Source organism: Plecotus auritus (assembly GCF_963455305.1).
Source record: "Plecotus auritus genome assembly, chromosome: 2".
NCBI classification, from domain to species: Eukaryota; Metazoa; Chordata; class Mammalia; order Chiroptera; family Vespertilionidae; genus Plecotus; species Plecotus auritus.
The window spans coordinates 11,046,701-11,071,761 of record NC_137771.1 but is presented as its reverse complement, the minus strand read 5'-3'; the positions used below and the strand labels follow the sequence as shown (position 1 = coordinate 11,071,761).

The 25,061-nt window shown below is 56.9% G+C and overlaps 1 protein-coding gene across 4 annotated transcripts in view; it reads right to left on the bottom strand.

Moving 5' to 3' along the window:
* The window catches only part of PAX7 (paired box 7), a gene marked incomplete at its 3' end in the record, with an annotated part of 98,775 nt that overhangs the window by 33,486 nt on the left and 40,228 nt on the right, over nt 1-25,061 (bottom strand). For all 4 annotated transcript variants that reach the window (XM_080655064.1, XM_080655065.1, XM_080655066.1 and 1 more), the window contains exons 5-7: nt 13,591-13,790; nt 6,880-7,045; nt 5,574-5,776 (exon numbers count right to left, since the gene is read on the bottom strand). In XM_080655064.1, coding sequence (XP_080511190.1) covers nt 5,574-5,776; nt 6,880-7,045; nt 13,591-13,790 — 569 coding nt within the window. The remainder of the gene's footprint in view (nt 1-5,573; nt 5,777-6,879; nt 7,046-13,590; nt 13,791-25,061) is intronic.

The following is a 25,061-nucleotide window of genomic DNA, read 5'->3' as shown; positions in this document are numbered from 1 at the left end:
ATCTTATCCCGCCTGAGGGTCAAGGGTCACGCAGATCTGCCTTAGAGTCCCGTCTCCGCCACGCACCTGCTCTGTGGTCTTCGGCAAGTTCCTTAACCTCTCTGAGCCTGTTTCCCCAAGTGTAGGGTTTCTGTGGGGCTTGAATGACTTCCTAGAGGCAAAGTGCTTCCCTGGGATTGGCTCCCCTGGAGGCCTGGAATGATGCCAGGAGGGCAGCGGTGGGGATCTGCTGTTGAGAGGCAGTCAGGAGACCCCATTCATCAAGAAATAAAAATAAAGCCTTGAGCCTTATTTCTACTGGTCTCAGGAGGAAGGAGGAGCTCTGAACCTGGCTCTGTCCCTGTGGCTGCAAACCCAACCTCCCCGGCAGATCCAACAGAACAGTGTAGTGGGCTCTGAGGCTGGACCATTCGACTCCTAGCTCTGTCCTTTCCAGAACCTGCTGCAGAGCCTGGCACATAGTAGGGGCTTAATGAATATTTGTTGGATGGATGGATGGATGGATGGATGGATGGATGGATGCAGGAAGGATGGGTGACCCTGGACACACCAGTTTCCTCGTCTGTAAAATGCAGGTCACAATAACTACCAGGATTCAGTGGGTGAGCGCAGGTACAGTCTTTGGCCTCGTCCATGGCTGGCCCATGGTAAGCGTTCGCTGCACGCTGGCTGCCACTGGGATTAGTACGGGCACAGGCAGGAAAGACAAAAGGCTTCGTTTCCTGTGACTGTGGCCTGGTGATTAACTGCACACTCCGAGGATATTTCCATGAGTTCAGTGTGGGGGAAATGAATATGTAAATCCCTTTTACCGGTGCCTTCATGTTAAGCTCCAGAGAGGAGCAGAGGGGACCACAAATGTGGGACATGATGAAGGAGCAAAACGGGTGGTGGCGGCAAGACAGAGCCCTTGGCTGGGGTCAGGGGCCGAGTGGCAGGCCCAGCTCGGCCACTAACTGACAGTGTGTTTGTGTGATTTGGGGCAATTTTCCCCCCACTCTGGGCCTCGGTTTCCACTTCCCACTCTCGTGGACTCTGCATCTAAAACAGCAGGCATGGGTGAGGAAACTCCAGCTGCCTCCTGCGGACACACACACACACACACACACACACACAGACACACACAGACACACACACACACACAGACACACACACACACACACACACACACACACACACACACAGACAGCACCTGAGAAAGCCCCCGGCCCTGGGCACCGGCCCCTGGTCTCCAGCCCAAGTGACCCTCGACATGGCCAAACTTTGTGCCTGATTCTTTGCTCAGGAGCTTGGCTCGGTAAGTGCTGCACTTATGAATGGATGCCTGCCGCCTGCCTCCCCCACCACACTGGGTGCTCTCCAAGAGAGGGCTGTGCCTCCACCGTCAGCCTAGGGCAGGGGTCGGCAAACTCATTAGTCAACAGAGCCAAATATCAACAGTACAACGATTGAAATTTCTTTTGAGAGCCAAATTTTTTAAACTTAAACTTCTAACGCCACTTCTTCCAAAGAGACTCGCCCAGGCCGTGGTATTTTGTGGAAGAGCCACACTCAAGGGGCCAAAGAGCCGCATGTGGCTCGCGAGCCGCAGTTTGCCGACCACTGGCCTAGGGCATCTGGGGACAAGGGGTTGTTCTCTCCCACCCCTCGCCTGCTCTCAGACCGGGAGCTCCTCCAGCAGGGGCTGGGGAACCCCTAAGGACAGGCCTAGGTGTCCCCTTTCTCTCTCTGCCCACTACCCCTAACCTGTGGCCCTGCTTACGAGCCCTAGATATGAGCCAGTGGGGAGCGATGAGTCTGCAGGTATCCGATTATTCCAAGTCATTGCGGTTACCAAAGCGTCCTTTTGTCCTAAACTGCCTTAGGTTGTTTTCCAAGTAGCCGACCCTGAAGGGGAGAGTGGGCTGGGGTCTCTGAGTCTCAGCCTCCAGCAAGCCAGCAGAGAGAGGCTGATTTCCTCTCCAGAAGGGCCCAGTGCACAAAGTTGGGGACAAACAGTGCGGAGTGCTGAGGGCCTGATCCTATATGGATGCCTTTGGGGGTGGCTGAGGGCTGGGCTAGGAGGGGACCAAGCCGCATGGTTATCCAAACCGCTAGGAAGGCTTTACTTGTTTGAGTCAGCTCTGCCCATCACCCCCTAACCTGTGGTCCTGGCCTCAGTTTTCTCATCTATGACATGGGTTGACTGAGCTTTCCCCTCCCCCGAGCTGAAGGTACCAGCTTCCCGAGATGGTTTCCTCTTGCTGCCAACCAGTCTCCAAAAGAGACAGCGAGTGTGGGCACTTCTGAGGCAGGAGTGTGACCGCTAGGAGCTCAGGCTCCAGAGGCGAGGGTTGGATCCCGGTTCTGTCCCTGAAGTAGATTAGGAGGCAGGAAACACTCTGACCAGGGTCTGGGTCACAGGGGCTCAGAAAGTCTAGCTGTCCTCGTCCATTTCGGCATGACACGTAGTGCGTGACTTGCTGTTTCAGGATGTTCACTGTCTGCCTGCCCTATGACACTGCCAGCTCCCCAGGGGCAGGGGCAGGGGCAGGGGCAGGGCCTGCCTCCCTCCTGCTCCCTGGCCAATGCCTAGAACAGTGCCTGGCACCTCGCAAACACTCGGAGTCCGGGGCCAGGCAGAGCTGAGATAAGTAAGTGGCTTTTTGTGGAATTCTGCTGGGCAGTCTCTCTGTGAAGTCCCCAAGGCTCCCAGCACCTGCTTCCAGAGCTGGGTCTGAGACAAAGATGGGGTGCACCCCAGGAGGGGCGCATCTTCCCCAGGCAGCAGTGAACCAGCCAGTGTGACAAGCAGGTCCTCAGCGGAGCCCCAACTTCATCCCCCAGTGCAATCCCCTCGGGCCAAGCCACCTGGGCAGCAGTGGCAGGGACCTGCCATCCTGGGTGAGGGGACCTGTGCCAGCCCACAGCCCAGGTGGAAGCCCCACCCCAGCGGGGCCCATCATCTCCTTCTCTCCCAGGTGGGCTCCTCCTGATGGGGAGGCAGGACATGGGAGGTGAACCCCTCCTCCTCCCCAAACCACAGAGATGTGTGACGATGTCAGCGGGCTGCTCAGATGGAGGAGGGGCGTGCTGGCGCAGAAATGCCGGAACTTTTGTACAAGACCCAAGCACCCCACTCGCCGCCCCCTTCCTTCAGGAAGTGTTCGCAGCTTAACCCCGGAGGGTCAGCGCACAGAAGCACATACAGCCTGCCCCCGGCCCGCCCTGCGCGCAGCCCCCTCTCCCTCCAGCAGCTGTTCACCTCCTGGTCCCCTCTGCCCCTGTCAGACCCTCCATCTGTCTTCACACCTTTGGTGGGAACCTCTGGGCGAGTGTCCGAAGTTTGCCCAATCCATCACACCTCCCAGCCTCTCCGCCCCGGAGCGGGGAGCGAGCTGCTGAGGGTTGGGCTGGATCTGGCTGCTCACGTGGGTGGGTCAGTTTCTCCTCTTCCCTCCCTCCCTGAGGTTCCTTTCTGAGCCCAAACAGTGCATGCAACATCCTCACTGTTGGACCCCCTGCTGAACCATGCTGCAAGGAGCCCTGGTCTCCCAGTCTCTCCTTTCCCCTGTGGCAAAAGTGCTGCTTGGGGGATAAACCTCAGCCCACACCGAGACCAGTGGCTGGGAAGAGCAATGGTCAGGGAGCCAGGTGTCCTGAACTCAGCCCTGGTCCTGCCAGTGTGTCCCGGGCCCTCCATCTGTCAAGCGAGATGGCTGGCCACATCCTCTCAATGGCCCTCCTCCGATTCCCAAGCGATGCTCCCGCGACTTGTTTTGTTGGAGGCCAGGCCAGGACCACATTCTCGGTGGATACCTCCCGTCTCTGCAGCATCCTCCCCGACCAGTTCGGGGATCCTGCTGTGTCTATCTCCTGACTCTGGAAGGAGAGCTGGGCCAGTCAGTCCTGGGCCCTAATGAGACGGAGGTCATGGCCTTGAATCCCAAAGAAGCTCCATTGGGTTCCACTGGTCTGCATCACCCCCTATCATGGGGGTCCCCAGGGACTTGAAGCACCATCGTTAGGAGCTCTGCGTTCAGCTGCATGTTTACCTGGCACTCAACTCTGCCTGGACCTGGGCTAAGGGCTTCACACAGATGGTCTCACTTAATTCTCAAGGACCCTATGAGGTAGGTGCTGTAGCATCCCCATTTCGTGGATGAGAAAATCAAGGCATAGAGAGGAGAAGGGAACTTACCCACAAGTAAATGATGGAGCTAAAATGCCATTCGCCCTGAACGACACACATTAAATAGAGGCAAACAGGAATGAATCAAAAACATGCAAAGAATTAACATTCTTGGGAATGTTTTAGATCAGTGGGAAGGGCTGTGTGCTAATAAAACTTTATTTACACAAACAGGTAGCTGGATAGATGTGGCCAGTGGGCTGGGGTTGTAGCTGACCTCCCCTTTGGCCCCCTTTTATTTCAGGCAACAGTTTCTATACTGATTACATTATCTTGGCAATGACGGGGGGGGGGGTGGGGGTGGATGGAAAAGAGAGCTAATGCTTCCTTGGCCCTATTTTGTGCCAGGCTCTGTGCTAGGTGCTCTGACTTATTAGCACGTGAGTGTGGAGAACATCTTTCTTAGGTTAGTGACACTCTGCTTAACCACACTTTTGTTTAACAGGGGATGAGCTGAGGCTCAAGGATGCTACCTTTGCCTGACACCTGGGCAGCGGAGCTGGGTTCAAACCCCTCCAAGTCTTCCCCTTTCTATTGCACTACAGCTGTTCAGGTAAGTTTGTATCAGACCAGAGGGAGGTGTCTCAGAAGCGGGCAGGGTAAAACACGTCTTGGATTTAATCCCTCCCCCAGTGCACATCTATCTGAGAGCCTGCTGTGGCTGCAAGAACGAACTCACCAGTTCCTCAAACTCACTAGAACTTCCAGCATCACCGAGTCCTGTTCCCCAAACCCAGCGCTAACCACCATCAGCCTGGACATTTAAAGTGGGTCCCATGACTTCTAACAGCACCACCAGGCAATGAGTGACTTAACCAGCAACCAATCACATGCGAGTGAACAGAGTTCCAAGACCCAATGGGAGTAGAGTGCCATGTAGCACCCCAGCCACATTCTCTCCACCAACAGGACAGGGTCCTGCCTTTCATTCGAAGGCCACTCCTGTGAAAGGCGGGAGATGGAGCACAGGATGGAATCCAGGAGGGACTCCTGGTTCTAGAACAAGCCCCAACCACAGTCAAGTCCCACAGGAACTGTGCAAGGCTCCCACCAAGGCACTGGCTGGAAAAGCCTGACTTTTATGGCTGAACAGCCACGAGGTGGGTGGTGGGCCAGTCTCACAAGCTCTGGGTGGTCTGGGGCCAGGAGCAAGTCTATGACACAATATTTGTTTGTTTCAGGGGTGGGGGGAAACCAGAAGTATGGAAACTTGTTATGCAAACCCTTTCTCTGCGTCCACCCGCTGGGTCACCAGGCCTGCAGCTTGCGAAGACAAACCCAAGGTGACGGAGCACGAACTTTCTCCCCAAGGAGAGCCAGCCTGTGTCACCCAGAGCCCTCGAAGGCTGGGCTGGCGGGCATCTGGCCATGGGGCCTTGGGCAGAGGAGCGGGGCCGCCTACCTGAGGAGACAGGCCGTTGCTGACGGGGTTCATGTGGTTGGAGGGCGCCGCTGCGTTCATGAAGCTGTCGGAGTAGCTGGAGAAGCTGTGGCGGGCTCCATAGGCGGAGCTGGTGTCCGCGGCCGCGGCGGCCACAGCCAGCCCCCCCTGGTGCATGGTGGACGGTGGGAGGGGCTGGGGCCGGTGCACGGTGCTGCCCCCATCTGTGGAGAGACCCAGGAGAGGGCTGAACAAGTGGCCGCACCTTGAAGGGGGGCTCTCAGGGAGGGAAAGAGCCTCCTGTTTGGAAATCGAGCTATGAGCCTTCTCCTCCCAGTGCCCAGCCAGTGGAGGGAAAGCACCGTCTTCTCTTGAAAAGGGACAAGCTGGCTTCTGGGCAGGGCACTAGGGGCTGGCCAAGTCTGGACAGACAGCCAACCAACTCGCCAGGCCACCTCTAGGCGACTGCGCCCGCCCTGCTGCCCAGCGCCTGGCACACATTGGGTGCTCGCTCAGTAACTCGTCTGGATTGAGTCAGACCTCCGTTAATCTCTCCAGGCATGTCTGATAGCATTTTTCCAGTAGCAACCACCTGCCAGGTGCTTTTACAAATACCGAGGGTATAAAGCAAGACTATGGTTCCCATGTTATAGATGAAGAAACCGAGGTTCGATGGGGCTGGGGCACTTGTACGAGGTGACAGGCTAGTGAGCGATGTGGTCAAGGTTTGCACTGCTGTATCTGTTCCTAGCTGCTCGGCTGCAATTCCGCTCTGTCAGGGCCCCTCCATGCAGCCTTCCAGTGGACGGGACCATCATCCTTGGTAAAGGTTTAGTTTCTCATCAAGAACCCGAGAAGTTCCCCTGCTTCTCTCCTCAGCCTCCAGAGCTCCATCCTGCCAGCCCTTTAAGAGGAGGCCACCGGGGCTTCATGAAGCTGATGTCAGGTAGTGGGATCCCTACTGTGTGCTGGGGGGAGGGGGTACGGGGAGAGCAGAAGCAGAGACAGGATCCAAGGAGGGAGGGGAGGAACCTTTCTCCTCCTGCAAAGCTCACCTTCTCGTCCGCATCTTAATAAGACCCAGGCTCTCAATGTGGACCTGGAGGTGACATTGTTAATCCTCACCTGGATGCTCTGTGGCAGAGCCAAGGAGTTCAAGGGCAGGACCTCACCTTTTTGTCTTAATAGTCTGTCCTCGTGGAAGCTGACAAATGGTCATAAATATACAACCCTTACTATTCCTTCTTTGTTAAGGAAGGAGCCGGTGGGCGGAGGAGAGAGGGACAAAGGACATGGATAAGATGCCAGGACGGGCTCAGGCACTCACCTTGGGAAATGGTGGTGGTGGGGTAGGTGGAATCCGGCAGCTGGTAGGGGGGCAGCGTGGGCATGCCAGTGGGGGGAAAGCCCCCGGGCAGAAGGTGGTTGAACGCTGCCAGCTGATTGGCTCCTGCCTGCTTACGCCAACGCGCACGGCGGTTACTGAACCAGACCTGTGGGGTCGAGAGTGGAGAAGGGAGTCCTCAGCCTGGTTCCTGGTAGAGAGCTGAGACTCAGCTAGGACAAGGCCCGCCCCCCCCTGCCCCTGGCCATCTCTCCCCCCCACCTGCCCCCGCCATCACCCTCCATCCAGGCAGCATCCTTCTCCAGGAGGACATCCCCACCTTTCTGTGCGGGGACAGTTTGCAGAGAGCTGTCATAGGCACGGTCCCCTTCTGTCCTCATGACCCCCCAGAGGGGCTTATGATTACCCCCATTTTACAGATGAGCAAACTGAGACCCAGAGAGAGTGAGTGGCTTGCCCACGTGACAGGCTATGTGACTCTGGGTACAGTGCCCTTTCCATGGCAGCTGCTCCTGCTCAGAGGGATGGCAGCAGTAGACTGTCCTTGTTCCCACACACCCAACTCCCACCTCCTCCAAGAAGCCCCCAATGGGGAAGCCATGCACCCCAAACCCACCAGAATCCAGGATGAGACCTGCCTGCCAGACTCAGATGTGAAAACCAGTTCTTTGTCCGGAGCCTGAGGCCCCGCTTTGCTTCTCCAGCACAGGCCCCTTGACTGGGGAAACCACCTCCCACAGTCACGGGGGTTTGTGAAATAGGCGTCAGTGGAAAACTAACCTAACATCTTTGTGACTCCTTTCCTGCATGCCCTGTGCTGGCACTTCACAGGTCTGTCCGTGCACGGAACCACGAGTCATGTCCTCCTATTCCCATTTCACAGAAGGGAAAACGGAGGCGCACAGAGGTCAAATAACTTGCCAAGACCACACAGTTGGCTCTAGCTGGTTTGGCTCAGTGGATAGAGCGTCGGCCTGGGGACTGAAGGGTCCCAGGTTCGATTCCGGTCAAGGGCATGTACCTTGGTTGCAGGCACATCCCCAGTAGGGAGTGTGCAGGAGGCAGCTGATCGATGTTTCTCTCTCATCGATGTCTCTAACTCTATCCCTCTCCCTTCCTCTCTGTAAAAAATCAATAAAATATATTTTTTAAAAAAAGACCACACAGATGGATCTAAGGTTCCAACTTAAATCAGCCTGACTTTCCAGAACCCACTAATCCGAATTTGCGCAACAAGACCTGGGCCAGGCCAGAGAATGAGTATGCCAAACGGGGCTGCTCTCACGGGGCTCATCTCTGCCTTTAAGCTTTGCACATGCTGTTCCCTCTCACTGGAACACTCTTCCTGCACTGACTCCTCGGCCTGCGGGCTCAGCTGAATCGTCCCCTCCGACTCCAGTTCCTTAACCATGCCTGGAAGAGAAGTTCAAGCAGGTGCCGCCTTTTCTCGGAGGCCTCACGTGCGCTTCCTCACACAGTCATCCTGTTTACTGCGGGGTTTTTTCACGATGCTTCTCTTTGTTCCTCGGGCGCCAGGTTCTGTGGGCAGAGGCCCTGCATCCCTTGCTCACTGCTCACTGCTCCATAGGTACTCACCCAATACTTGTTGAATGAATGAATGAATGAATGAATGAGAGAACGAACGAACAACAAGGGAAGGAAGAGAGGACTTTGCCAGGGCTGGGGCCACAAGGCTCAATGGGGAGCCAGCCCCTCCTTGTGGGGTGAAGGCCCCAACCTTCCCTGGCATAGGATTACTGAAGACCCCCTAACCTCCAGACCACACCTGCTGATATGCCAGCTGGATGGAGGGGTCTTATGTGTCCCTGGTATCACTTGTCTTTTCTCCCAGAGGAGAAACGGGGTTCAGCTTTCTAAGCTGGTGAACAGAGCAGCCGGCTCTCACTAGTACAGGATTCACAGAGAAAAGAGTCGGGGCCGCTAAGTCAGGAGTGAAACTGGCACCCAAATAAAACCGAAGTCCCGACTTCTGCCCCCTCCCCGGGGCACCGAGGGCTGCCCGGGGCATCCTGTTTCCCGAGTTGAATATTTCATCTGGCCCCTTTCTCGATGCAGCACAGACAAAAAGAACGTGACAGGCAGACTTGGGTTTGAGTCCTAGCACAGTTGCCTATGAAGTGTGTCTTCAGGAAGTTACTGGTCTGAGCTAAATCTCAGACTTCTCACCTGCCAACTGGGGAGACTAACCCTCCCTCCCTCCCTCCTAGGATTATGGTGAGGATGGTAAAGATAATGTATGTCAAGTGTTGAGCATCGTGCCTGGCATAGAAGTGCATGAGACATGGGATCGAGTGTTGTGAAAATATTTGGTTTAAGTTGCTAATTAGCGAGTCCCTCTCCAGTGGTTCTCAACCTTCCTGATGCCGCGACCCTTTAATACGGTTCCTCATGTTGTGGTGACCCCCAACCATAAATTATTTTCGTTGCTACTTCATAACTGTAATTTTGCTACTGTTATGAATCGTAATGTAAATATCTGTGTTTTCCGATGGTCTTAGGCTCTACAGCAGCGGCTCTCAACCTGTGGGTCACGATCCACAGGTTGAGAACCGCTAGCAGGGTCGCCTAAGACCATCGGAAAACACAGATATTTACATTACAGTTCATAACAGTAGCAAAATTACAGTTATGAAGTAGCAACGAAAATAATTTTATGGTTGGGGGTCACCACAACATGAGGAACCGTATTAAAAGGTCGCGTCATCAGGAAGGTTGAGAACCACTGCTCTAGACCCTCCAAAATGGGATTCAGTTCAGGGTGGCCACGGTGTCTAGAAGAAATGCAGGCTCAGGGATCTCGGCAACAGGACACAATAGATTTGTTTTCCTCCAAGGAAGATGTGTGCAAGGGTGGGGTCAGCCTCCAGCTGTTTAAAAATGAAGATTCCTCTAGAGGAGGTTTCTGGCCCCTGGCATGGGTCCTCCTGCCTGGCACCCCTTCCCCCCACCGCCCCCCTTCACAGTGGCCGAGACAGGGGAGTCTCCACCAGACATCAGGGGTGCCATATAACACCCTGTGGGCTTCAGAGGCAGGGCTGGAGGGGAGCCAGAGGGGGGTAGCACACTTGAGTTACAAAGCCCTGCTGACACAGGTTTACCTGCTGACTTGTTTATTCGCGTATCAGCTCCATGACAGCAGCGATTTCTGTCTGCTGAATCCCTGGTGCCTAGACCAGTGTCTGGCACATAGTAGGTGCTCAATAAATGAGTGCCAGATGAATGAACCTGGAGTTTCAAGAGTGGCCAGAATTGGGACCACCAAGAATAGGTGGAGTTTGAATCATAATGACCCCCCACTTATGGCACTTTCATGCGCTGGCCACTTTCTGTGTGTGTGTGTGTGTGTGTGTGTGTGTGTGTTTGTCATCATTTAATCCTCAGGCCCTATTACTTCATCTCCACTTTGCAGATGAGGAAACTGAGAGCGAAGGGAGTAATTGATGGCACTGGAATTCACGGCGAGGCCTCTGTCTCTGAGACAACTCAACCACTCCACTGTCCCACCCGTCTCCCAGGGCACTGAGGGAAGACAGCATGAAAGCTGGTTACCTAAGGGAGGGGGAGGGGGACTGCGTGAAAAAGGTGAGGGGATTAAGAAATACAGATGGGCAGTTACAAAACAGTCACGGGGATGTAAAGTTCAGCATAGGGAATAGAGTCCATAATCCTACCTAATAAAAGGGTAATATGCAAATTAACCATCACTCCATCACAAAGATGGTGGCGTCCAGTCCTCTCAGCCCCGCCGGAGTCCCCCAGTCCCGGGGGGGGGGGGGGATGGCTGCTGAGAGTGGGCAGCATGAGTGGCCTGGTGGAATGCTTGCTTCGTTGCTGCGCCTGGCTCAGGCTGGCTGCCCACTCCGCTCCCCCGCCATCCCCCAGAGATGGAGAGGACACGGACACACGGACAGGGACAGAGGAGCCGGCCTACAGCCTCCACAGCCTGCCCCCGCCGGCCTCCCTCCCTCCCCTCTGATCCTCCCGCAGAAGCAGCGCAGTGCCCTGTGGCTCCCGGTGGCTCCCGCGGAAGTGGCAGGCGGCCTACTGCGTGCAGTAGCGCGCGATGGGCTACTAGTATCGTAATAACTATGTATGGTGCCAGGTGGGTACTGAAAATACGGGAAAATTCTTTGTAAAGTATGTGACTGTCTAAGCACGATGCTGTATGCTTAAAACTAATACAAAATAATATTGAGTGTAAACTGTAATTGAAAAAGAAAATTGAAGTTAAAAAATGGCGTAAGATTGCAAAATCCCTGAACCATAGACTCTTAGAATCAGATGCTGAGACCCCTGAAGTCTATACAGAGCCATAAAACTAAGCAGGGCTCAGGTGGCTTCGAGGCCCTCGCCACACTCCCCACGGCAGGAACCCCCACCAGGGGCTCTGATAGACAGAATGTGGCACTGCTGCTTGAATGCTTCAGTAACGGGGATCTCATCACCTCACAAGGCAGCCCTGATTGTCGGTCAGGGTCCTAGAACTGAGAGGGGCCTTATGACCATTTAGTTAAATTCCTTTATTGGCAGATGGAAAATGAAGGCTCAGGAAGGAAAGTGACTTGTTAAAGGTGCTGCCGCTGGTCAGAGGCAGGAACCCCGGGGAACCCGGACCTGTGGCTCCCAGTCCTGTGCTCTCCTTTCTGCCGACCTTCACATGGAACTCGGACATTCCCCTGCCGGCCTGGTCCTACCCTGGGCCTCTCAGAGCAGCCATGTCCTCCAAGTCTCCCCTCTCCAGGCCAAATGTCCCATCATCCCTGTCTCCATCTCTATTTATTTATTTTTCGTTTCCCTTTGTTCATTCTTTTTTTTTTTTTTTTTTTTTTTTTTTTTTGCATTTCTTGTTCTGCCCTCTGCAGGAAAAGCACTCGGGCTGGGAGCTCAGAGTCTGAGGGGGAGACCCCGCCCTGCCCAGGGGGAGCCCAGAGTCTGATAGGGGAGTCAGCATGTGGAAGATGTCTGCCTGGGCCCCTCACTCTGGGTTTGTCTGTTCCCCCTCTTCCCAGCCCCCTCCCTCCCTGGACCTTGAGTGACACCTGTTTCTGGGTCCCCTGGGCCAATAAAAGCTGCCCTGACAGCCAGGAACTTTTACAAGCAGCGGCCAGGCTTCAAGGTGGTGGGAAGCAGCCTGGCCCCCCAGACGGGGGTGGGATGAGAAAGCACCCAGGAATGTGCCCAGGAGAACAGCTGCAGGAGGATCAGAGGGGAGGGAGGGAGGCCGGCGGGGGCAGGCTCGGGTATCACCCGGAGAGGAGGGGAGGCGATGAGATGAGCTGGCTGCTGCCGCCTGCCCCTGCCCCTTGGGTCTCTCTCAAAGGCAGCCAAGGCCCCCTCACTCCAGGAGTGGGGGTGGGGAGGGTGGAGGGAGGTACATTGGTTCCTGGAGTGGTTAAATGCCACTTTGCTTCTAGGACTTTCCCTATTGCTTTCAGATTGCAGCTCTGAGTCAGTTTCTACTTCCTGGACAGTAAGAACCTGGTCTCTGGGGGTCTCCAGGCCCAGCTCAGCCCCAAGCCAGCTCTGTGCGTCTGGGCATGCCACTTCTCCCAGCCTCAGCTCCTGTACCCACAGCTTGGGGTGACCATGCCAACCCTGACAAGGGGGTCAGAGGTTCCGCCAGGTCATGCATGACAAGCCCAAGCCCTGTGACTGGCACAAGGTGGGTGCCCAACCGAGGCTAGTTAGCCTCAGATGGAAGCGCCCCCAGGAAGCAGATCGGGGTGACCCCTCTGCCTGTGTCCCCTCCCCCAGCCCCCCGTTCAGGGAGAAGACAGGCCAGGAACGGGTCCCATGGGAGCTGTCCGTCATGACCTCCTCCTCCACCACCCAGCCTGGGCCCTCCCCAGCGGGTGGACACTCTCCCTGCACTCAGAGGCAAGCCCCGACCCCGCTACAGGCCTTGCACCCCAGCAGGCTCTGCTCTTTCTGCACACCCCCTCCGCCACCCCTGCTGGTTAGGGACCTGACACTTGAGGGCGTGAAGGGGGTGTTCAAGGTCTGGCCATCCTCTTCTGAGGTTTCTAACACACCAGGAACCCACCATGCCTGCCCGGTCTGCTTGCATGCTTCCCATAATGGGAACCTCATTACCCATCTTAGGAAGCTAGGCCTGTTCAGAAATTTTCCTCCAAACTGCTTTCTCCCCTCATCAGAGATTTGGAGATTTTTGTTTTCTGAGCCTCTCTTCTGGCTGAAATACTGCCCTTCCTTCCTTCTTCCCTTCCTTCCTTTTTTCTTCCCTTCCTTCCTTCCCTCCCTCCCTCCCTCCCTCCCTCCCTTCTCCCTCCCTCCTTCCTTCCCACCCTCTCTTCCTTCTTTTCTCTCTTTCCCTTTTTCTTTCTCCCTCCCTTGACCTCTTCTCTTCCTCTGCATCTCTCCCTCCATCCCTCCTCTCATCTTTTCTTTAAAGTACTTGTTGCTGGAGAGATGTCAGCAGGCCTCGCTGCAGCTCCTGGCTTCCCCCTCCGGTCAGTCAGTCAGTCAACCAACGCTTGCTGCCACTTCCTCTGCATCAATTGCTGGTGGCATTATTTGTCTACACGGTCCTCAGACCACTTGCAGCAGAACTCCCCGGAGGCCCACTGAACCCTCAGACCCTGGCCACCCCACTTCCTTAATTCCAGCCTCTGGGTTAGGGCCACAGTGCCAGCACCTGAGACGCCCCCTCACCTGGACGCGCGCCTCCGTCAGCTTGGTCCTCTGTGCCAGCTCCTCGCGGGTGTAGATGTCCGGGTAGTGCGTCCTCTCGAAGGCCTTCTCCAGCTCCTCCAGCTGCTCGGCCGTGAACGTGGTCCGACTGCGGCGCTGCTTGCGCTTCAGAGGGAGGTCCGGTTCCGACTCCACGTCTGAGCCCTCGTCCAGCCGGTTCCCTACAGCCAGGCGAGAGGGAGGGAGAGGGAGGCCTGGTGAGATGGAGGGGTGCTCTGGGCCCACCTTCCCCTCTGGAGCCCCGGGCACTGTTTCTCAGAAGGAAGAGTGGGAAGCAGCCCCCGTGCCCAGCCCTGGCGGACTGGGTAAACACTTCATGGCACAATCATCCCTGAAAGAAGAGACCCCCCTGCAGTGGGGCATTTAGGTTATTTCCACGGACAGGGAAGGATGTCGTGACATAGGAGTCAGGGGGTGGTTTCATGACGAACAACATTTGTCAACATTTCTAGAACTACATTCTCCGAAAAGGAGGTAATTTAATGGCCTATGAACTACACCGGAATAATCCTGACGTTACGAAAAAGGCCAGGTGCAGACCAGTGTGCAAAGACCAACCCCACTTTTGGGAAGCACGTGGATGACACGTTACGGATGGAACACTGCAGCCCAGGATGAACAGATGTTAGCCTCAGGGTGACGGAACTTTCGTTTTTCTTCTTTATACTTGTTGATAGTTTAGTGTTTTCAAAACGAGGACCATTTAAATAACGATGCTATTGCATTTAGGGGAAAGACTGCAAAAATGAAGGAAAGGAGAGAGGCAGGGAGGAAGAGAGGGAGGGACAGAGGGAGTAAATGCGATAGTCTCCACCCCTGTTCTTACTCAATTGCTTCAAATGTGGGTTCCATGAATAGGCCGAGGCTCCGCCCACAAGGGACAACCTCCCCACCCGCACCCCAATAACCTAATGCAGCCTCTGAGATGTCACATGGAGGTGAAGGGAGAGGCATTCCAGGCGGCGGAGGGGGGGGGAGCGCGTGCACAGGCCTGGCGTGTCAAAGGGCACGATGGGCGTGTTCTCACGGGGCGGCATCCACGGCTGGGAGCTCATCCAGGCTTGGGCAATGCCCCTCCGCCTGTGTGCCCTCCCTCCGTCCTGCTGCCTTGGCCACTGGACTGTCGTGCCTGCTTTTGATTGGCCACTGCCAGGCTGTCCCTGATTGTGACAACAAGGGAACCACAGGCCAGGGAGCCCTCCCTTCGTTGCCCGCCTCGTTCCTAAAGGCAGAGACTGGGGTCGGATCCAACCCCCTCATCCGCCCTTTCCCGGCTGCCTGTCAACCCGTCACTGAGAGGAGGCCACAGTGGGCACAGCTGGCAGCCTGGGCACCTTCCCCAGCACGTCTGGGGCTCAGAGCCAAAGACAACGAATCGCAAGGATTCATTTCCCGAAACTCACTGCGGTTACACAGTCCAGGTCCCTTCAGACCTCTCTCGATCTCTGGCTAGTGGCAAGGAGAGGGAGCCCTCGGGGCCTCCGAAGGAGGTAGCAGGGTGTGGCAGGCAGGCAGGCAGGGAGGGAGGCCAGCCCGCTGGTGAACGGGCACCGGACTCCCTCCTCCAGTGGGGACCCTTGAGCTCAGACAGGAGCTGAGTGAGAAGGACCGGTGGCCCTGTCCTCGGAGAAACCCCAGTCTGACTCAGCCTCAGGTCCGTCCGGCAATGCTGTCCAGCAATGCCGCAATGGGGGGATGCTCTGGACATGCGTGGTTCTGCGTGGTAGTATCCGCCGTGTGGCAATGAGCACTGGACACGTGTCTAGTGCAACTGAAGAACTGAATTTTCTTGTTACTTTACTTTCGTTCACATTTACGTAGCCAGGTGTGGCTGGTGGCTACCACACAGGACAGTACACCTGTAACACTGCTGTTCTCTCTCTAACAAGGAGAGGACCGGCCCCTAGCAGAATGAACAGCATTGTTTTTATGGTTCCTGCCTGTGCAGGACGTGATGCTCATTTTCCAATTACGAGAGCACTCGTTTCCTTGAATTCAGTTTTTGAGGTGCTTTTGTGTAAAGTAAATGTTTAAGGAAAGAACAGAACAGGCTCTGGGGCTGTACCCAAAAGCGTGAATGCAGTTAGCAACTGACCGGCTGCGGGATGCATTCGAGGTGCTTCCGACACTGCCTTGCCCAGCCTCAGTGCCCGCTCGGGCCCCGTGTGCATCCAATGCCCTTGCCCTCCAAGCTCCGGGCAGCTTTCTAGACTCACCGTGGCGTCCGAGTCTCCTTCCTCCTCATCTCCCTGCTCCTCCCACCCCTTGTTCAGCACAGACCCGGGGTCTTTGGGGGCCCAGAGGGATGCCCAGACCAAACCCCAGACTGGGGAGGCAACGCGGGGCCCTCGGGCCTCTTTTGGTTGAAAGGATCCTCTAGGACAGTGGTCGGCAAACTCATTAGTCGACAGAGTGGCAAACCGCGGCTCTCGAGCCGCATGTGGCTCGTGAGCCGCAGTTTGCCGACCACTGACTGCCCTAGGATGTTGACAGTTGCCACAACAACGTTCTGGATGGTGAGTGGGGAGAGCAAGGCTCTGTCCCACTAGCCAGAGGTTGAGAGAGGTCCGAAGGGACCTGGACTGGGTAACTCCAGGCCTCCTCCCTGGCCCAGCCCAGCCCAGGGAAGAGAGCCTTCTTGGTCTACGGCAGCTTCACAGCCGGTCTGGGCTACTGGCTCTTTTACGAAGAGGGAAAAAGGCTCAGAGAGGTTCGGTAACTTGGTGGAGGCCACACAGCCTGTAAGTCCATGCTCATTCCTGGAGAAGGAAGGGGAAAGAGGATAGACTGGGAGGATGTGGGAGGACCAGGGGTCCTGGTCTGGGAAGCCCGACACCCCGATTCTGGGCTCTGTCTTTCCCTCACTGTGTGGCCTTGGATCAGGGGCTTCCCCTCCTGACCTCGGTTTTCCCAGCTGAGAAAATGAGGATGATGATACATGCCTGCGTGCCCCACGGGGCAGCTTTGAGAATGAAATGAAATGAAGACTGCGGGGATAATTTGGAGCCGTAGAGGGGCACGCACATGAAGGCTGCTGCTGCTGCCGCTGATGGTGATGATGAGGATGAGGATGATGATGATGATTACAGAAAGGGTGGAGGGTGGGTGTAGGACCAAAGCAGCCTGAGTGAGAGGGACTCACTCACAGAGCCCTGATGCCACCACCCCCCCTCGCTTCAGTTTCCCCAATGATGCTCTCCCCGCCTCTGGAACCCATTAGTCTCCGAGTTAAATTAATCAACAGGATTAGGTGGACTTGGCCACAGAGAGGCCCCAACGGCTGGGGCTGAGTCCTCCACGCATCGAAAGCCCGGGCAGCTGGCACAGGGCGGGGCTGTGGGAGAGTGGGCATGGGAGCGCATTCATTAAAGGGAAGCTGCACAGGGGCGGGCAGTGGGAGCAGCCTCCTGGCTAGCTGCATCCCTGTCTCCTGCTCTCCAGCAGCTGGGAGGCGGGAAGCTTCGTGGAGGCGGGACAGGCTGGTGCTGGAAATTGGGGCTCCGGAGAGAGAGGGATATGGGGAGTGGCCCTCCTGGGTTCCCAGATCCTCTCTCTGCTTAGGGATGTGGGGAGTCCGACACAGAGCAAGGCAGAAAACCAGCCCCACCGTGGGGCCCTCCCTACCTTTGTGTGTGGGGCGGGGATACAGCCTCTGTCTTAGAAGGCTCCCCATCTGATGGAAGAGCTATCGGGTATCCCCTTGTTCTGGGACGTTCCCAGTCCGATGAAGGAAACACAGCCTCCAGGTGAATCGGGGCCAGGGCAGGTGTGAGATGCGTGACTTGAGAGCCACAGAACAGCCCGAGGAGGGAGTGAGGGACCGGGTGGGGGGAGGGGACCCTAAGCGTGAGCAGGATGAGGTCTGCTCGGGCAGAGGCCAGCCCAGGCCAGGTTGCTGGAAGTGGGGAGCATATTGCTGGGGCAGCCCTCACAGTTCCCACCCCAGCCTCCCCTCTCCTCTGAAGACCACCAGCTTTCACAGTCCCTGACCCCGGAAGCCTCCATACGCCAGCGAGGCCCCACCCCACGCGCCCTGCCCGTGTCCCCCGCACCCTGCCTCTCCACGTGGTACCCGTCGAGCTCTCGGCCTCCTGAAATGACCGAGCCAGGCCACCTCCCACGCTCCAGCTTCTGAACGGGAGCGTCCTCTGCTTGGACGGCCTCCTCTTCACCAGGGGCCGCCTGCTCAGCCAGCAGAGCCCAGCTCTGGGGTGTCCCCAGCACCACCTCCTGGGCCAGGCTGGCTTCAGTGCCAGTACTCGGGGCTCTCCAAGCTCATTGGGAGACACCAAACCCGCCATCTCTGGGGGTCTGGGTCCCACTGCACCAGGAGACCCGTGACTGCAACAGGGACGGCGCTAGCACACAGCAGGCGCTCAATAAAGGCTTCTTGGATGAATAGGGCTTTGAGGGACGATTACAAAGTTTCTTTGAAATAGTCCTGCCTCAGTGCAACGGTCACCACCTTTAAGCTTGTGCACGCACCCTACAGCACACAAGCCTTTCATTGACCTGACACAGTTTGTCCCCATAACCCCGGAGGGCCAGGCCGGCAGCAACAGCCCCATTTTTCAGGTGCTCGGTGGAATCCCAGGGTCGTGGGCCTGGCAGGGAAACCCAAGACTCAGGACTCCCGGCCCAGCGACGGTTGACTTTGCTGCAGTGAATTCCCGGGGATGGAGAATTCCATTTCTGATCATGGAAACCGAGGTGGCTGTTCTCCATCCCCCACCCCCGCCCCGCCCCAAGCCTTCCCTGCTCTCCCTTTGCCCAAGGAAAAGCCTTGAAATGAGATGGTCACAGCTTCTGGACCTGCAGGAGGGAGTGGACCATCTCCAAATCCTCGTCAGACATTCCGGATCAGGGGAGGCCAGCAATGGCCTTAAGGTGTGGGGTCCTTCTCTCACACCCCCACCCCCCACAGACACCCTCCCACCCCTGTTCCTGTGCTCCCATCCCTGCCGCCTCCCAACCCAGCCTTTATTACAGTTTAACATAGGCCGGCTCAGAGCTGCGGCAGAGAAACGAATCACATAATAGTTGATATGCGTTTTAATCAAGTAATTCGGGCAGAGCCGGGAGCTGGCGAGTGTGGACCGGGCGTCCCTGAATACCAAACAGGCCTGGGCGCAGGTCTCAGCAAATGGAAAAGTCATTTACAGCTCAGCTGGGGGCCCGGAGAGCCAGGCCATGCGGCGCCCTCCTGCTCGCCCCTCCCAGGAACCGCTCAGCTGTAACCAGCGTGTGGTGCGTGCATCTAGGTAATGTCTGCAGGAGCCCACCCCCACCTCACCCCGCACACAGGGCTGGGCGACGGGGATCAGATGGAGAGGTGGGGCTCGAACCCCAAGACAGACCTCCCGGGAAGCCACCTCCTCCTGGCCACCTCCTCTGCCTGAACTTCTCCTGGGTGCCCATCTCTGCCCTGCCACCCAGGCACCCACAGAGCAGACCTGGCATTCCTCCTAACACCCCTCTCCTCTCCCTTCACACCTCACATGTGACCAGCCCAGAGCCAAAGCCAGGAGATTCAGGATCCCTGTGAGCCCCCAACCTACCCCACACCCCACCCCACCCCACCTTGGATGCCAGCAACCCCAGAGATTGCAGGCCTTTGCATAGACTGGGTCCTCCGCCTGGAGCCCCCTATGGCCTGCATTTTCCAGGGGGCCGGGCCAAGCAGAGTGGGGCATTGAGAAGCACAGGCTCCTGGCACAGTTTGCCTGGTTCTGTGGGTTCCCCGTGGAAGACATGGATAATAGTAGGGCCCCACGCACCTGCCTTGCTTTGCATGTCTCCACAGTCCATGTCACAACCACGCACGCCACCTATTCTACTTCACTGTTTGTCCCCAGCTCCCTGCCCCGCACTGTCCCTAGAGCACAAGCTCCATGCGGGGTGGGTGTTTCCGTCGTTTCTGTTCGCTGCTGACTCTCCAGTGTTGGGCACAAGGTGGGCACTCAAATACTTGCGGAATGAGTGAATGAGTGGACGAGTGAGGAGATTAAAGCACGTGGGACAGTGCCAGGGACACGGAAGTGCTCAGCAAACGTGTGTGTGTTACATGCCATGTAGGAGGCCCCCACTCCTGGAGATCCTAGGAATGAATGGCACCCACAATGTCCCGTCCCGGCTCGGCTCCTGGGGACTCAGGCCTGTGGCTTGTCTTAGGAAAACCCACCTCATGTCTGGTGTCCCACCTCTCCTGCCACCTTCCATGTCTCCCAGCATTATTTCTCCTGATGCGCCCGACGCAGGACAGCCTCCGTGTTGTCATTTCTGCCTCCAGGCATGTTTCGGGGCTAACTTTGCTCTGGGACCCCTTTGTCCATCTTTCCGGCGGTCCAGGGTGTCCGGAGAGCTTTCCTCCAGCACCAGACCTCAAATGAATCCGTTCTTTCCTACCGGCCTTCGTCACTGTCCAGCTTTCACGGCCACGTGTGGTAATGAGGTATGTGGGAGTGCTGGGGCGTGGCTGATCTCAGCCGTGGTCTCCAGTGGCACATCTCTGCTCTTGGTGACCTTTCCGAACTCTCCCATTGCTGCCCTTCCGTCTCAGCCTTCTGATTCCTTGGCTTCTCCGTGAATCCTCACCCTTTCCGACTCAGCTGGGGATCACCCCTCCCGGACAGCGTCCTCGCCTATCTGGGTCTGAGGCGCCCACATTGCCAGGACTCAGCAAAACTGTCTGCATTTAATGCACTGCAGGCCTGCCCTCCAAGAGGCTTCCCGGGGGATGCGAGGGTGGGAACCCAAATAGGTCCTATCTGACTTCAAGTCCTATGCTACTCCTCGGGCACTGAGATGCGTCAACTGGCCCAATTTCACTCTCCCAACTCAAGGAGAGGAGAGAGGGGGGCAAGTGTGCTTAGAAAGCTTGCAACCGAAATGTGACAAAACTTTCCCTTCCCCGGGAAGTCCCCATCTAACCCATCAGGCTGTCCTCCCCCTCCCCCTCTCTTTGTTTTACTCTGAACCTGATCATGGCTTCGGTGCCAACAGCACAATGCGTTCTCAGCCACTGGAGGGCGCTCTTCCTACATGCCTCCCAGGAAGGGGCGGATCTGGGAAGGAGGAAGTAGTACTGCCTGAAATGGTACCATGCGGTTGCCGGCATTCAGAGCCATGCTTTCTCAGGGTGGATCCAGAGCTTTTCTGCACAAAACTGAACCAAGCACAAGCCACCAATGGGGGGAGGAGAGAGGGTTTGTAGGGGCTGGAACCACCTGAGGCAAAGGCGTCAGGGAAGACTTACTGGGAGCCGAGTCCCAAACTGAGGTTCACCTGCCCTGAGGGCAAGGAGTGGAGATGAAGATGACATGAGGACCCTTCCAACTCAGTCTCCTTCACCTGCTGGTGTCCTAGGCAACCGTTAGCAAATGTGGAGTTTTGGAAGGGGCAGCAGCTGTGGATTGGGGAGGGGAGGAGGCGGGGCATGTAGGCAGGGGCCTGAGAGGCAGGAGCAAGCCCACCGTAAGAGGGGCTCCGCTCACTGTCCCCTTTGACACTCCTCCTGGGACTTGAAGACAGTCCTGAAGACAATCACAGTCTTCTTTGACTTCTTCAGTGGGCAACTGGCAGAGCGCTCTCTGCCAGCTCCCGAAAGGGGGCCTGCCACGGGGGTCTGTCTTACGGAGCACGGAGCACAGAGCACGGCCAAGGCAGCCGCAGGCAGACACTGGGGGGAGCGGGGGAGAGAAGCTGTGGGGTCGGATGGACCTAGGGTTCCTGTGAATTCTGGATCTGCCTCCGAAGAGCTAGTGATGCTCAATGTGCTTTGTAACTCCCAAGCCTCAGTCTATTTCTAAAATGGGGATGGATGCATGAATGAATGCATGAATGAATGAATGCCCCTTTGTCATGCCTTCCTTACTCTACCATGGTGGGGGCTCTGCACAACCCCAGCCACGCCCACACCCCCCACATCCCATCCCATCCCCAGGGAAAGCCATCCCAGGTGCAAAGGGTGCCCACAGAGAGGAGAGGGTGCCAGAGTCTCAGGTAAGTGCTGCAGCTGGTACACAAATGCTGGCAGGTGCTTAGGGCCCCCGGAGGGAGACAGACCCTCAGGAAGCTGGGCCTGGGGAGGCCTGGGAGGCTTTAAAACCAGCCAAGGGGAAAGCGCAGCAGCTGGGGCCCCCATGGCCAGATGAAGCTGCCGGGCATGGCCAGGAAAAGGCAGCCCGGCCACCCGTCAGCACCCACAAAGGCAGAGAGAAAGGGCCATATGCCTGAGAAGTCAAGCCTGCCGGACCCTCCTTCGCCCCCTCCCTTCCCCTCTCCGCCCTTCCCCTCCCCCAGCCTTAGTGTCGGAGCGCCAGGAGGCAGGGGATTGCAGCCACTTAGAAAGTTGTCAAAGGAGGGACGAAAAGCGGCCTCAGGACCCCAGCACCTGCCTCCCTCTGTCCATCGAACCCCCTGCCTCTGGGCTCAGTCTTTAAACCAGGGGCTCCCTGTACCCCGAAGCCTGGGCTGTGTGATCACACACAGTCTCCTACAGCAGGACTGGGCGTCAAGGCTACAGAGAGTGAACAAAAATGGCTGTGCACGAACTCGGAGCTTCCACGTGCCTTTCCTGTAGCAAGTCATGGCTTCCCACTACAACCCCAGGAGGTAAGGACCGTTATCAGTGAATATTAGCATCAGCCGCATTTTACAGAGGAGGAAACGGAGGCTCAAAGGGGTTAACTAGTCAATGACAGAGTGCCAGTGAGACCCAGACAACTGGCCCCAGAGGCCCCTCTTCACCAGGTGGCACTTGGGAGCCGGGTCTTCAAGGTCCCCCTCGTGCTGGCCCACCCGTGCCTGTCCCTACAGGGCACTTTCGGGCCGTCTACCGCTGTGGCCTGGGGTGGTGCCCTCACGCTGTTTCCTACTGTCTCCCTCCCCCACTCTTCAAATCTGGGCTCGAGGGCCACCGAGTCCATGAGATCCTCCAGGACCGTCATGCCCGGAGACTCTCCTTGAATCCCCGTGGCACCTGCCACCTGTGCCATCCTCTCGGCCCCTGGCATCGACGCCTGCTGGAGACTGGCAACGAGCTTTCAGTGCGGCTGTTCTGTTTCCCTAATACACCCTATCGCCCCGTTTGTAAAAGGGTCATTTGGACCCCTTGAGTGTGGGAACTCGGTTTCCCCCATCAAACCGGGGACGCCCCGAGTAGAGATGGCGCCTTCGCCCTGAGACTGGGAGTTCCCTGAGGCTGGGAACTGTGTTCCTTCCGTTATGACTGGGTGTTGCCCCAGGGCAGGGAGCCTGGGAACAGCTCTCTGGCTATCATTCTAGAAGGCTCTTAACAACAGTTCTAACCGGAAGTGCAGCCACCAGGTAAACAAAGAAACCGTGGCCCCTGTTGTCATAGACTTGGGGGCTCAAGCTTCCCCCAAGTCGTGTCGGAACTGTGCATGGATTTCTTTCCCTCGGGCTCACTCCTCTCCATGCACTTTCCACCCACCCCACCGCCATCTTTGTTTAAAAAGGAAACCCTGAGACCTAACGTTGTGCTGCAGGTCACAGAGGGGCATTGCCCGACTGGTATCTACTGGGCTCCTGCTGGGCACCGCCACACCCCCACTGATAAAAGCTCCAGCAGTGAAATTCCACCACCACAGAAGCTAGTGGATAGCTCAGATCCTGCCCCTTTATTTGTCTTTAAAAATATATCTTTATTGATTTCAGAGAGGAAGGGAGAGGGGGAGAGGAAGGGGGAGGGGAAGGGCAGGGGAGATGGGTGGGGGAGGGGGAGGGGGAAGGAGAGGGAGGTAAAACATCGATTAGAATCATTGATTGGCTGCCTCCTGCACCCCACACCGGGGATAAAGCCCCCCAACCCAGACATGTGCCCTGACTGGGAATTGAACTGTGACCTCATTGTTCATAGGTCAATCAATGCTCCACCACTGAGCCACGCCGGCCAGGCCGATCCTGCCCCTTGTAAAGAGAACCAACCACACTCCTACAGGTGGCAGAGCTGCGGGCTGATCGGGAGCAGCCAGGGAAGTCAAGCAGGATCACGGGAAAAGCAAGGTGCACGTCCCGGGCCTGCCACCGGGTGAGTGGCTTCCACGGAGGCCGGCCTCCCTCCTAGAGGCAAAAGGCTTTACCTGGAGCACCCGGAGCGGAGCAGTCTTCCCTCTGCAGAGCAAGGCCAAAGCCAGCAGCTGGTCACTGCGGAAGTGCCCCCAAACCGGCGACAGGCCCCCAGCCCCTCAGCCCCCCCAGATGACAGGACTATCACCTTGCCTGGAGAAGGATCCCCAGGGAGCCTGGGGCTGGCTGGAAAGACTAGTGGGCTCCCGATTTGCACCCTGAAGTTTGCCTTCAACTTGCTGTGTGACCTTTGGCAAGTCTAAACCCTCTCTGGGCCCCCAAAACAAGAGGTCCTCCTGGATCTCTAAGAGAACCCTGAGAAGGAGGCCTGGGTTGTAGCTGATTCATTCATTACTTCACACTGCAGAGCCCGGATGGTTCCTGGCACACAGTAGGGCTTTCAGGAAATGCCTGCTGCTGGAGGAAAGAATGATTGATCGATGCGGGCAGTGAGGAGCTCCAGAGGGGACTGAGATTCTACAGTGGGGGTGCCGTGGGGGCTGCAGGACACCCTGCGATCATCTGACTCCTGGGGGGCAGGAGAGATGGGTTTTATCACCTTCAGATTCTGCCTGGGGCCAAGCCTGCTTCCCAGCAGTCCCCAGGCCCTTCTTCCTCTCTTAGGGGACGGGATGGAGAAACTTAACCCTCCCCTCCGCTCCCCTCCCCCTGCGCCAGTCACAGCCCCTTGTGTCCCAGGCTGGTCGCTGGGCAGCCAGAGGCCTTTCATGGTGCATTCTCCCGCTGCCCCCTCCTCACCCTCTCTCCCCAGCAACCCCATCCCGTCGTGCCCCCATCAATCTGCCGCAGCCCAGCCTCTGCAGCTGGCCTGGCTGGGCCGTTCCCAGGCAGAGCAGGTCCACAGTGGAAGGTGGTGGAAAAATGTGGACAAATTTCTGATTTGCAACACTCTGGGAAAGGGTTTATTGCCATTGTTTGAGGACGAATGTATAAATAAAGCAAGGCGAAGATTGCAGGGGGAGGCTGATGAAAGGCAGAAAACGAGAAATTTTATGGCCATAAGGAGCGTACTCTAATGGTGATTTTTGAGGCACTGGACCATGGTCGTTACTTAGCCAAATGATCGCTGTGAAGCTGGGCAAGGCGGCTTATTTCTTAATTACTGTTACGTATTATGTCAGGCGGACGCACAGCCCTGGAAAACCTGGGTCCTGGAGCACATACTGGCGGGAGCCAGGTCCGGTGCCGAGATGCTCGTGGGCCCATGGAGGCATCACTTGCACCCCCCAAGGGCAGGGGTCCCCCCTGGGTCTGCTGTCCTCTCCCCCTGCCCAGGTTCCTGCCCCCAGAGAAACTGGCATGAGGCGAAGAACCAAAGAAAA